Raw genomic sequence first — 12,585 nt, 5'->3', positions numbered from 1 at the left:
AATAGTAGTTTATTTTCTAAAAATAGGTTGTAGACTCCTGAAATATTGATATGTTTAGTTGTATAAATATTTTAATTACACAAATTTGTTCTCATGTTAACATTAGGAAAACTTTGGTTGTACTTTAATTCAGTGATTTTAGTTATAGTGATAGATTTTTTGTACTCTTGAAATCCAAAGTCTGCATCAAATATCGAAAACATTGTTTTAACACAGAAGCTATAAACTCTACTTTAAATTTAATTGTGTGACTGGAAATCTAATCGCTATAGGTGAATTTGCGATTTGAAAGCATTATTTGTAACGTTGACAAAAAAAAAATAGCATTATTTGTAACACAATTGGTGACAGCTTGTCCTGTGGGAATGCTGTTAAAGGGTGAGGTCCTGGGTTCGAGGCCCACCAACAACCTAATTATGGAGTTAGTGAGAACTCATAATAGAGGGGTTGGGGTCGGTGCGCTGCAGCGCTGTGAGTCTGGGGCCCACGGGACAGGTAGTTCCCACGGGGCGGGTTGTCACAAAAAAAGTCGACTTTTTTTGTGACAACCCATCCTCTCACTAGGAACCTAGGTTCACAGCGCTGCAGCGCACCGACCCCAACCCCTCAATTATGAGTTCTCTCTGACTCCATAATTAGGTTGTTGGTGAGACTCGAACCCAGGTCCTCACCCTTTAACAACACTCCTCCAGGATGAGTTGTCACCAATTTGAATTGTAACATCCCGAGTTGTGATATGTGAAAAGGCTTAAGAGAATTGATTTGGCTACCTATATCACCAAAGTTGACTTACCTTTTCCGGAGCACATCATGAAAGAACTCCAGAGTTAAGCGTGCTTGAACTGGAGTAGTGGAAGGATGGGTGACCTATCGGGAAGTGATTCGCGATAGCGTGTGAGTGAGGCCAAAGCACGGGGAAAGGTCGGGTGGTGATTGCAGGGTCAGTAAACAATGATTTCGGGCCTTGGAAAATTAACGACCGGCCGTCAGGTGGGATGGGGCCCACGGGTCGAGAGAGCGGGCGTGGGTGGCCCATTAGCCGTGGACGGATCGGGGCGTTATAAGTGGTATCAGAGCTGGTTAGCTATCTCAGTTCCGACCTGAGAGGCATCTTGAGACCTGTCGGGGGCGCAACGAGGACGTTGCGTTCTTTGAGAGGGGGTGAATTGTAACATCCCGAGTTGTGATATGTGAAAAGGCTTAAGAGAATTGATTTGGCTACCTATATCACCAAAGTTGACTTACCTTTTCCGGAGCACATCATGAAAGAACTCCAGAGTTAAGCGTGCTTGAACTGGAGTAGTGGAAGGATGGGTGACCTATCGGGAAGTGATTCGCGATAGCGTGTGAGTGAGGCCAAAGCACGGGGAAAGGTCGGGTGGTGATTGCAGGGTCAGTAAACAATGATTTCGGGCCTTGGAAAATTAACGACCGGCTGTCAGGTGGGATGGGGCCCACGGGTCGAGAGAGCGGGCGTGGGTGGCCCATTAGCCGTGGACGGATCGGGGCGTTATAAGTGGTATCAGAGCTGGTTAGCTATCTCAGTTCCGACCTGAGAGGCATCTTGAGACCTGTCGGGGGCGCAACGAGGACGTTGCGTTCTTTGAGAGGGGGTGAATTGTAACATCCCGAGTTGTGATATGTGAAAAGGCTTAAGAGAATTGATTTGGCTACCTATATCACCAAAGTTGACTTACCTTTTCCGGAGCACATCATGAAAGAACTCCAGAGTTAAGCGTGCTTGAACTGGAGTAGTGGAAGGATGGGTGACCTATCGGGAAGTGATTCGCGATAGCGTGTGAGTGAGGCCAAAGCACGGGGAAAGGTCGGGTGGTGATTGCAGGGTCAGTAAACAATGATTTCGGGCCTTGGAAAATTAACGACCGTCCGTCAGGTGGGATGGGGCCCACGGGTCGAGAGAGCGGGCGTGGGTGGCCCATTAGCCGTGGACGGATCGGGGCGTTATAAGTTTGTTCCTAAGAAGAAACACCGATGAGGATAGATATTCGTATCCAACTTTTTCATTTGACTTGCTCAGATGTCAAGTCTTTGAGTTAGCTCAAGAACATGTGGCTTGTTACAGCGAATGGTCCGAACCATGCGAGGGGAAAGTGGAAAGACGCATTGGCTTTATGAGTTTAAACGCAGAGAACAACGAGTTTATGGTTCTAGGGCGTCTCCCATTCAAGGGTCCCGCTGTGTATAGGTCAATCGATGGGCGTTGGACTGAGCTCCAGATAACACAACCCGTTTCCTTTGAAGGGATAGTTTCATATAAAAGCAAGTTTTACGCCATAGATCTCACCGGCAGAACAATAGTTGTAGAGCCAACTCTACAATTGCATACGTTTCAGCGGTCTAGACCGTCTTATAAGACAAGGAAACGCTGGGTGAGGAGACTAAAACCTTTTATATCCTTGCTTGGACTTTTAAGTTTTCGTGAGACAAAGTTGCAAACTAAGGTTTTATAGTCCGCACATTTCACTCATGGTCTGTTTTGAAAATTTGAGGGTTATAAACATTTTAGGGTAGATCTTAAAGAAAAAAAATGTATTTCCTAATTTAGGGACCATCAAACCTATGTTTCTAATCCTTTTAAAATTTTGGAGGCATATGCGAATGTTGCATCCGGCTGCAAGGCGTATGATTCCAAGCAAATCAAGCATTGGCTTCGGGGCCGACAAGTTATATTTAATTTAGGGGCCAATTGTTACTGAAGTTCCTCACTAGTTCTGTTGGTAAAGACTAAGAATAGTATAGTTTGGGGTTCCAGTTTGGGGTTCCGGGTTTAAAATGCTTGGGTGTACTTTTTAATATTTTTTTGTGTTTTATTAGATCATGGGCTTTTTCTGTTGGCTTCTGAGCCGGAAATTGTCAGGCCCGGCCCTGTCCGGCTGTGCCGCAGACCGGTCTTGATCATTTTCTTCTATTTTCATATGTTACATGTCTTCAACGCACAGCTTCTAAACTCAGGGGATAAGGTCCTTCTCGTAGAGATGTGCACAGAGAGACGAGCCGATTTTTTCATACCAAATATCCGTGAGAAGAAGATATGGTTCGAAGTTTCAGAGTTAGACGTGGAGAGAAACGACTGGAATCAAGTGGAAGATGTGGATGATCGTGTGCTGTTCTTGGAGCAATATTGCTCCTTCTCGTGCTTGGCTACTGAGATTCAGGGGTTTAGAGCCAACTCTATAATCTTTTCGGACCTGTGGGGCGGAACTAATTTGAATGAACATGAAAGCATTCTCGTGTATGAGTTCAACGAGCAAGGCGTTAGGTCTGTAGAAGACATTCCCGAGTATGTTGAGCTGTTTCCATCTCCCCCTGGTTGGGTTATCTCGAACGCATGATCTTATCACATTCATGAACATGAATATCATTATTTTTTCTTGTATAACAAAAGCTTGTGCTGCTATTTAAGCTTTTGATTTTTTTTTGTTAAACTGTAAATATTATAAATAAAATGTTTAGAGTTACAAAAACCTATTATAGTGGAAAAAAATCTATTATAGTGGCAAAATAAATAAACAAGAACAATACTTAGGTTCACCCCTATGGTGAATGGTTAAATTCACCTCACCATTTATAACCAACCAAAATACTATGTATGATTAATTAATAAAGGTAATAAAATTAAAAAATAAATGATTCAGAAAAACAATACCAATATTAAAACCGTCCGTAAAACCCAAAACTCTAAAAATTAAAATATAAACCCTAAACTTTAAACTCCAAATCATAAACCCTAAACCCCAAATCCTAAACCCTAAACCCAATACCTTAAATCCTAAATTCTAAACCCAAAATCCTAAACCCTAAACTCTAAATCCTAAACCCTAAACCCAAAACTCTAACCCTAAATCCTAAATCCTAAACCCTAAATCCAAAACACAACCCTAAATTAATCCCTAAACTCATTACTTGATCAGGGTTCGGGTTTATGGTTTAGAGTTTTGGGTTTAGGGTTTAGAATTTAAGGTTTAGAGTTTAGGGTTTATGGTTTAGGGTTTTGGGTTTAGAATTAAGAATTTTAGGTTTAGAGTTTAGGATTTAGGGTTTATGGTTTAGAGGTTTGGGTTTTAGGTTTAGAAATTTGGGTTTAGAATTTAAGATTTGAAGTTTAGGATTTGAGGTTTAGGGTTTAGATATTAGATTTTTAGAATTTCGTTAACCCTAAACTCTAAATCCTAAACCCTAAACCCAAAACTCTAACCCTAAATCCTAAATCCTAAACCCTAAACCCAAAACACAACCCTAAATTAATCCCTAAACTCATTACTTGATCAGGGTTCGGGTTTATGGTTTAGAGTTTTGGGTTTAGGGTTTAGAATTTAAGGTTTAGAGTTTAGGGTTTATGGTTTAGGGTTTTGGGTTTAGAATTAAGAATTTTAGGTTTAGAGTTTAGGATTTAGGGTTTATGGTTTAGAGGTTTGGGTTTTAGGTTTAGAAATTTGGGTTTATAATTTAAGATTTGAAGTTTAGGATTTGAGGTTTAGGGTTTAGATATTAAATTTTTAGAATTTCGTTTCGTAGACGGCGTTAACGTTGGTGTTTTGTTTTCAGCAATTTTTTTTTAATTTTATTGCCTTTTTAACTAATCCTACGTGGCAATTTGGTTGGTTATAAAAGGTGAGGTGAATTTACCCATTCACCATAGGGGTGAATCCAAGTATTGTTCAATAAACAAGTATACACACAAGTTGATTTGAGTTACACTGTCATCGAATCCAAAATTGCATAAGAGAGTTCTCCTATTGCGTCTCGCACTTATTGTGTTGGGGATGTCCCTGTCGATAATGCTGAGGGTTATCTGCAGTGGGGTGAATCCGGTGAGATGCACTGCTGAGTAGCTAGCTTTTTTGATATATTATTTCATATTGTTATGGACAAAAGATAAGTTATTCCCTTGTAATCAGCAAGGCTTTAGTTCCAACGTTATATATAGAACAAGATATTTGCATCTGCCATCATGTCACATTTCAACACCTAAAACAATATGGTTGTATAAGAAATTATGTGGATCGACTAGATATCTCCTGACATGGCATTGAATTTGACTTTGTAATATTGTATCATGTCTCTATCGGTAATTTGGCATGGACTTGCGATTCACTAATAATTCTTAACTTTCTAAATTTTGTTAATACATTTTGCTTATATCATATATAAATGGTAAACTTATCAACTACAACGTAGAATTCTCCCTATATTTGTTGCTATACTATGGAATAATATGTCATCAGATAAAATTGTGTGCTATCGTATAAAGTAAGCACGTGACAGTCGAAGTTGTACCATAAAATTGATGAACATATATGTGGGCAAGTGGCAACATATTATAAGATAAGAAAAATAGAACGATCATATTCATGAAGTCTTCTTGCACAACTTGAAACTTATATCTAATCTATTAATTTAGAATTCTATTTTTTATCTATTTAAAAAATTGTCATTTAAATTTAGACTTATTCACGGCCTATTAAAAAAAAATAACATTCCTAATTATTTAGTTATACAATATAACTTTCAAATTACATTCAAATTTTTATTGGGTTCTTAACATTGTTATTTAAACCAAACCAAAAATTAAAATAACAAAATTCAAATTCATAAATAACTGAACAATTAGTATATTTCTTAAACCGATAACAAAAGCCCATAAATGAACCAAAATCAAACCAAAAATCAAAAATACAATCTTGACACGAACTAAAATTTATAAAATATCATCAGATCATAAAATTTTAATTTAAAACATAAATTATAAATAAAAAATAATTATGTGCAGCCGCACGGATCAGAATCTAGTTACTCTATAATCATAATTTGTTTTAACGATTGATATCAACTCGAAGGCAGGTGGAAGTATTATCCCTTATATACTAAAGCGCAAGTCGCATAGCGAATCAGATACTGCCATGTGAAAAAAGTTTAGAAAATAATTAAAAAAATTTGACACTTGGCAAAAAATTTAAAAAGAATTTAAAAACAATAATTTTATTTCCTATATTTTTTCAATCCAAATATTCAACTACCTATATTCCTATTTTTTTCTCAAAAACCCACTCCACGTTAACTTACATATTTTAAAACTGTTTTTTTTGTATAAAACTGTTTTCTTCATCTCTAATATAAATTAAATTATTGTCTTCTCTAAATTGTATCTACGAAATCATCAGAGGTGAGACTCTAAATTTTGACACATGGAGATCAAGGTTAATCTTCTAAATTGTACTCAGGGCTAAGCTTTACATAGAACAAACACTCACTGCATTGGTGCATCGTGTCTACACACTACACCACATCATCAAAAGGAAAAAGTAAGTGTTCCATTGTTATCAATCTTAAGTTTTTCTGCAACAATAATACAAAGTTCACGTTTTACGAAGAATTACGTTTACCGTGCAGCAACAATTACGTTCTTTTACGTCTTTGCTATAAATGGAGAGAACAAATGTGAAAAAGTTCATAAAGAAGCTACACATGAATTTTAGTGTAACCAAAAAACTCTTCTGTAAGTTTATGCTTTTCTATCAATTTCTTAGAATAATTCTTTTCTTATCCTCTAATACATAATCATTTCTGTATTTCTGCTATAGGTTGAAGATGCCACTGGAATATCATGCCAACTCAAAAGAATGGAAAATTAGAGTACTGGTCTCTCGGATGTGTGGGTAAAAAGGTACACACACTATGATTTCTAAAATTAAGTTTCGTATGAAGTTGATGAGTATTTGGGTAAATAGTAGTTTATTTTCTAAAAATAGGTTGTAGACTCCTGAAATATTGATATGTTTAGTTGTATAAATATTTTAATTACACAAATTTGTTCTCATGTTAACATTAGGAAAACTTTGGTTGTACTTTAATTCAGTGATTTTAGTTATAGTGATAGATTTTTTGTACTCTTGAAATCCAAAGTCTGCATCAAATATCGAAAACATTGTTTTAACACAGAAGCTATAAACTCTACTTTAAATTTAATTGTGTGACTGGAAATCTAATCGCTATAGGTGAATTTGCGATTTGAAAGCATTATTTGTAACGTTGACAAAAAAAAAATAGCATTATTTGTAACAATAACTAGATCAAAGATGACTATAAAATAGTGAAAAAGGTGTGTCAATATTTAACGAGAAATAAAATAGAGATAAAAGAAGGAGAATACTTGCAACCATTAAAAATATTTCGGGATTGTGGAGCTTAGATGATGATGAACACCATAGAAAAATAGTGAAGAAATATCTCAATCCCTGCTATCATCAAAATATGTATCTTATTTTTAATAAATGATTTTTTTCTATGTCATAATTTTTCAGAATTTTTTTTTTCAGATTACTTATAGTAATATATTCAAAATAATAAAAACAATACTGTATGAAAATTATATTTTCAAGAGATGTACATAAAAATCGAATGGATCAAATACAGTTCTTTTAACTATTTTATGTGTGTATATATCTCAACTACGATAACATAAAATGCTTACAGACTTATATATGAACCTCTACATTTTTAGAATATCAAATATTCTGCAAAACCGTTTCAGCAGATTTGCTTCAATATTACATATGGATGGTTCTTTATGTGTAAAAATACTAATTAGTTAAACTTAAAATTAGGACAAAATAATTAAAAATATAGGAGATTTGAGCCGTGCTTAACACAGGCACCGGAGTAACACTAGTATATATAGGTAAAATGTCTGCTTCTTTTTCATTTTATTTTTGTAATTTCTGCATTTCTATCCTCCATAATTCATGTTTTCTAGTAGTAAGAAGATTATATAACTTTCACGATTTTGTTACTATAATTGGCGGGAAAGTAGAAGATGCCAACTTGCTTACGACAACGACTCCAAGCTCCAAGGCAAAATTGACAATTAAAGAAACAGCAGTTATCAAGTCATATGGGTACATAGGACCATAAGGCCATAGCCTATCAAATCATAGCTCCATATTTGATCAAATTTTATTTAACTTTCCCCAATTTTTGTCGTTCACTCGTTTGCAAATTGGTAGGAAGGTAGAATAAATGATCTCCCTGTAAATATCTTTATCTACTTTTGTCTGCTTGCATCATCATCCATCCTACCAGAAATTTTTTTTTTTTTTGAGAAAACCAGAATTTTTAGTCTCACATTCATACGAAAACCATATTCGAAATCTGACCCTGCTAAAAAATATCGGAAATAACTATTCAGCATAAAATATACTGTTAAGAAATTCACCAAAACTAAAGAATCGTTTGATGAAAAACGATTAGAACATTAATTATAGTTTTTGTAATGTCCTAATTGTTTCCCTTTTTAAATTCCATAATTTTAACTCTTTATTAGTTCTTATACTCTCATTTTCATTTACTTATCTCTCTGTGGACATCTTATTATTATTTACTAGGGTCGGTCCGCCCTACGGGCGGGAATCTAGATTATTATAATTTTTATGATTTTGTAGTTTGTATTTTAGGTTTACATTCATAAGAAATGTGTATAATGTCTTTTAAAACGTTTTAGGTGAGAAAAAATTACATGTGATAAAATATATTTTGCTTGTTTACAATATTTTCTTTTATATTAAAAGGTTATATACACTGATATGCCGTAACGACCTCAAATGGTCTTCATGTTATTTCTTTTTACAAATATTTGATTCCATATTTGATGTGTTATTTATGGTACGTAATATTTAGGTTCAGAAGAATTGGATTGTGGATAATTTTTTTGTATATGTTATAAGATTATTTATTTTTTATGTTGGAATCATAGTCTTTTGACATGTTATTGGAGTTAAAGTGGTGATTATTTGAAGTTGCATTTCTACTCTTATTAAAAATAGAATGTTATACTGAATGAGAAGAAGGTAATAATGCAAAGCTAATCAAAGTAAAATTCCAGTGATAAAAAATAAACAAATTTATTTGTTAAATGTGGTTTGCTGTATATTTTGGGCTCGGAAGAATGGATTTGTGAGTGTTATGATTAACATTTATATGAATAGTTTGGGCTGTAGAGGATTGCATTTGGTTGAGATAGGATATTCATAAATGATATGTTTGTCGTTGGTTATTGTTCAAAAGAACTGATTGCAGCTTCATATGGTTATCATTTGTAACTCGTGACAAAACTAATAGTTCTACAGATAAAAAAAAATACATAGAAATCATCAGTCACATATCAAGAGATTATATATACTTCAATCATCATCTGAGGTCATCTGCCAAGATCACTGAAATAATAGTCATTGTCCCCAAAAGCTTTGAATATCTTTTTCTAAAACAACTTTATGCTCTTTCCCCAAAATAAAATACATTTTTCTTTGCCTTAGCATTATTTTAGAACATAAATCAATCTCTAGTAGAGAAAAACAGAATAAATATATTTTTTTCAGCAAAAATCAACATTCCATGTCAAATAATTATTGGCTAGGTAGATCACCAGAACAGAAATAAAACAACAGAAATAGAAAAAATGTCAAATATAAGCATATGCATATGAGAACGTAGAAACTACATATGGAATTTAGACTCTAAATTGCATGAGCCTATGAGGGAACAAATATACGTTAAGAAAGCATTCAAATTCCTGCATAGAAAAATGCCGCACTTTTAATGTCTAGGAGAAGCTGTGTGGAAAATAAGAAGCTAGCCTTCTCCACAGAGTTGGGATCAACAACGAACTCCTCAATGATACATTGTCGACTTCGTATAAAGATGTTGCTCCTAGCTGCGCAAAATAGGATCCTCTCTAACACCATAGACTTTCGCGTGGCACCAGCCCGATGAGGAATCCAAGCTTTACTTGCTTTGTTGGACCAACAGACTGCTCCTGTTAAAAAAATGGCAGTTTGTAAAGCTATTTGTGGAAAACACAACTTGAAGAAGTAAAACAGTCGCAGATTTCGTACTTCCTGCAGCAAAAAGCCTCGAGTGCGTCTTACTCTTCACCCACTTGTTGTGATTCTATCTCACTCTGTTGAGCGGTAAGACTTCTGGCTGAAGCAAAAAATCACCAGCCTAAAGGACACACAACAGAGACATGAATGCATGAGAAACATACCAAGAATTTAGGATAACAGTCATTAATTGTGTTAACCAAAGATCATCTATAATAGTATATTTTACAGAACCACAAAGCTGTAAAATTAGTTACAAACCAATTCAGGACTCTCTGTGTAATAATAAGGGGAAGCACTACAAAGACTGAGTAAAATGATAACATATTACCTTGTCAAGAATGAGCTTGTACTCCACAAGTTCATTGTAAAAGTGCTGCAACTTGATTTCAGAAAAGGTGAGAGAAATTAAGCATAGGGCTGAAGAAATGGGAAGTAATGACTGTCCCAGAAATTAAAAAAAAAACAGACAGAGCAGTTATTGGGTTTATGCCGGCATTAGACTCCAACCTAAAGCACTGTGGTGTCGAGTTCAGGTTATGATCTGGTGTTTAATAATCTAATGTAGCATATAAACTGCAGAATGTATTATGGAAGTATACATACCTCCGAAAATAATTGTTGCCAGCTGCTGCCACCTTGTCAAAGTAGAGATAGGTGCGAGAAGTTGCGTTCGGGAATAACCAACATGCATATGAATTGTATATCAGTTACAGAGAGTTGTAGAGATTGTTTGATATGTAATTAAATAAATAAAAACATATAAGCAATTCTCTGAAAAACCAGCAATCAAACAACATAAGTATAACTACCTCCAACAATTTTTGGGCTGACACAATAACCTTTGGGTCTAGGCCCTAGCTCTGTAATTTTCAAGAAATGCAGTAGCCAATTCATTGAACACACGAAGCCAACCCGATACATCCCTGTACATGTATATTGTTTGGACTGATGTTAAAAGTTTTATTTTTTTAATTAATGTAAGAACAGACGCCAATAAAGAAACTTTTGGATATGAGAATGAGGCTGACCTTTGAATTTTTGGTTGCTACGTGTAACGTTGAACCCAGTAACAGAGTACATCGAGCCTTCCTGTTTGAAGGTGTTGAGCCAGTGTGCGTTAACAGAACCTTAAATCATGGTCAAAAACAAAAGGGATTTGAATCTCTGGTTTGAGTTTAAAAAAAGTAGTGAAAGGAGGAAGAAAGAGTTACGGGATTTCTGAAAGTGATGTTTATGGGATGAAAGCTAACCTTTTTATAGCTATAGAGCCACCGCCGCCTTGTGATGAGGGAAGATGAATTGAATGAGGAATCTTGTTTGGATTGGGTCAAAGGAGTTAAGACGGTAGTTAATGACGATGAATCAATGCATTCCATAACGGTTTGTACGAGATGAATCTAAGACGAAACGGTTTCGATTCATAGATTCATCATGAAGAACCCTCTCGAGGACACCATTGTTGCTTGAGCTAGACAGAGATCGCAGAACGATGAACCCTAGATGTCGACATCCCCATTCTTGAAGAAGATGAATGCAAGAGGCGTACGTTGTTTTTTTAACAGCCCAAGAAAATAAGAAAGAAGCCCATAAATAAAACCGTAAACCCCACTTTTAAGCAAATTAAACGAAAGCAAGGGAAACTCAATAATTAAGAGACACGTGTTGCTCTTTCATCTCTCTATTTGATGACGTGTCTCTCTCACAGGAGAGAAACATATTTATATATATATAGATAGTCAGTTTGCCATCTCCATCCTCAAAAGGTTGAGGATAACTCAAATCAACGTTTCTTGTCCTTCTAATATTATTCTGCGTATGGATCACTTAACATTATTTTAGATTATACACATTTAACTTTAAAGAACTTATAATCTTTCTTTCTAAAAAAAAAAAACTTACACGTTTACTATTATGCTCTAATAGACAAACAAAATTTTAAGCATCGATTAATGGTTTGGTCAGTTTCATAAGTTACATCAACCTAGTAGACTAACCTTTAAATGATAAAATATTTTAATATATGAAAACTTAAATTGGAGTATAATTTAACGTTTGCCGGCGACTGATTTATTATTATTATTGTAACTCGTTGAGTTTTATCTTAGCATTATTAACATGCTGTTAGTCAAACATAAGTTTTGTCCGCTCTAAAGACAAAACTCATGTACAGCGCATGTAGATTGGAACCAAAAAGTATTAATATTTAATTACTAAATCATGAACTTATCATTGGGACAAATATCTATACTATACTAAAAGGGGGATATAAGTCATGGAGAGGGTGTCCACATAGGATAGAAAAATCAACCAATCAGAGAACCCGAAATTGCCATGTCATCTCATTTATTTTTCGTAAAAAATAAAAAAACAATGCGAAAGTGAGAATCGAACCAGGGTTAGTATGATATATATATAGGACAGTTACCACTAAGCCATTGAAACTTTCTTGGACACATATACAAGAACCACTAAGTATATAATCACAAACTCTTATGTACATTTACAATAATATGAATTCAACTTTCAAGACTCTGATACTTTGTTTTGTAAAAAAAAAATAAGTAAGTGACTAAGCTAATATATTCTTAGAAAGTGTGAGAACGTTGACAAATATGAAAAAGCATAGATTTTTGTTTTCGTGACAAATTTAAGAATATACTATACTAAAAGGGGGATATAAGCCATG

The 12,585-nt window shown here is 34.9% G+C and overlaps 2 protein-coding genes across 7 annotated transcripts; one reads left to right on the top strand and one right to left on the bottom strand.

Moving 5' to 3' along the window:
* Nucleotides 1-1,403: 1,403 nt before the first annotated feature.
* On the top strand, nt 1,404-3,489 carry LOC106352009 (putative F-box/kelch-repeat protein At5g24040). The gene is made up of 3 exons (XM_048781647.1): nt 1,404-1,531; nt 1,970-2,390; nt 2,961-3,489. Exons 1-3 carry the CDS (start codon nt 1,404-1,406, stop codon nt 3,351-3,353), a joined length of 942 nt encoding a protein of 313 aa, XP_048637604.1. The 3' UTR covers nt 3,354-3,489.
* A 5,975-nt stretch (nt 3,490-9,464) lies between these two features.
* Nucleotides 9,465-11,494, bottom strand: LOC106447670. Of its 6 annotated transcripts, none has more exons than XR_007314427.1 (7): nt 11,150-11,492; nt 10,928-11,026; nt 10,709-10,822; nt 10,503-10,534; nt 10,228-10,414; nt 9,909-10,017; nt 9,465-9,829 (listed from the first exon to the last, which is right to left on the bottom strand). XR_007314427.1 is itself a non-coding variant. In XM_048735090.1 (7 exons), the coding sequence occupies exons 2-6, from the start codon at nt 10,977-10,979 to the stop codon at nt 9,964-9,966; spliced, it is 363 nt and encodes a 120-aa protein (XP_048591047.1). In that variant the 5' UTR covers nt 10,980-11,026; nt 11,150-11,492; the 3' UTR covers nt 9,465-9,829; nt 9,909-9,963. The 6 variants fall into 6 exon arrangements, 3 of the variants coding, with proteins under 3 accessions (XP_048591047.1, XP_013745099.2, XP_013745100.2); XM_048735090.1 differs by having other exon boundaries at nt 10,228-10,338; XM_013889645.3 differs by having other exon boundaries at nt 10,228-10,278; nt 11,150-11,491.
* Between the last annotated feature and the right edge of the window lie 1,091 nt (nt 11,495-12,585).

This window comes from Brassica napus, chromosome A6 (genome assembly GCF_020379485.1).
Source record: "Brassica napus cultivar Da-Ae chromosome A6, Da-Ae, whole genome shotgun sequence".
In the NCBI taxonomy this organism is placed as follows: Eukaryota; Viridiplantae; Streptophyta; class Magnoliopsida; order Brassicales; family Brassicaceae; genus Brassica; species Brassica napus.
The sequence above is the reverse complement of the archived record's forward strand: the minus strand, read 5'-3'. Positions and strand labels throughout refer to the sequence as shown.

Bases quoted from the DNA above. Each gene is read 5' to 3' on its own strand.
- LOC106352009 (XM_048781647.1), top strand. From the start codon at position 1,404: ATGATTTCGGGCCTTGGAAAATTAACGACCGGCTGTCAGGTGGGATGG. The intron at 1,532-1,969 runs GTTAGCTATCTC...GGGCGTTATAAG, and splicing joins TATAAGTGGTATCAGAGCTG to TTTGTTCCTAAGAAGAAACA. The intron at 2,391-2,960 runs GTGAGGAGACTA...TTCAACGCACAG, and splicing joins ATAAGACAAGGAAACGCTGG to CTTCTAAACTCAGGGGATAA.
- LOC106447670 (XM_048735090.1), bottom strand. From the start codon at position 10,979: ATGTACTCTGTTACTGGGTTCAACGTTACACGTAGCAACCAAAAATTC. The intron at 10,823-10,927 runs GTCAGCCTCATT...ATACATGTACAG, and splicing joins TAGCAACCAAAAATTCAAAG to GGATGTATCGGGTTGGCTTC. The intron at 10,018-10,227 runs GTAATATGTTAT...TGTGTCCTTTAG, and splicing joins ACAAGCTCATTCTTGACAAG to GCTGGTGATTTTTTGCTTCA.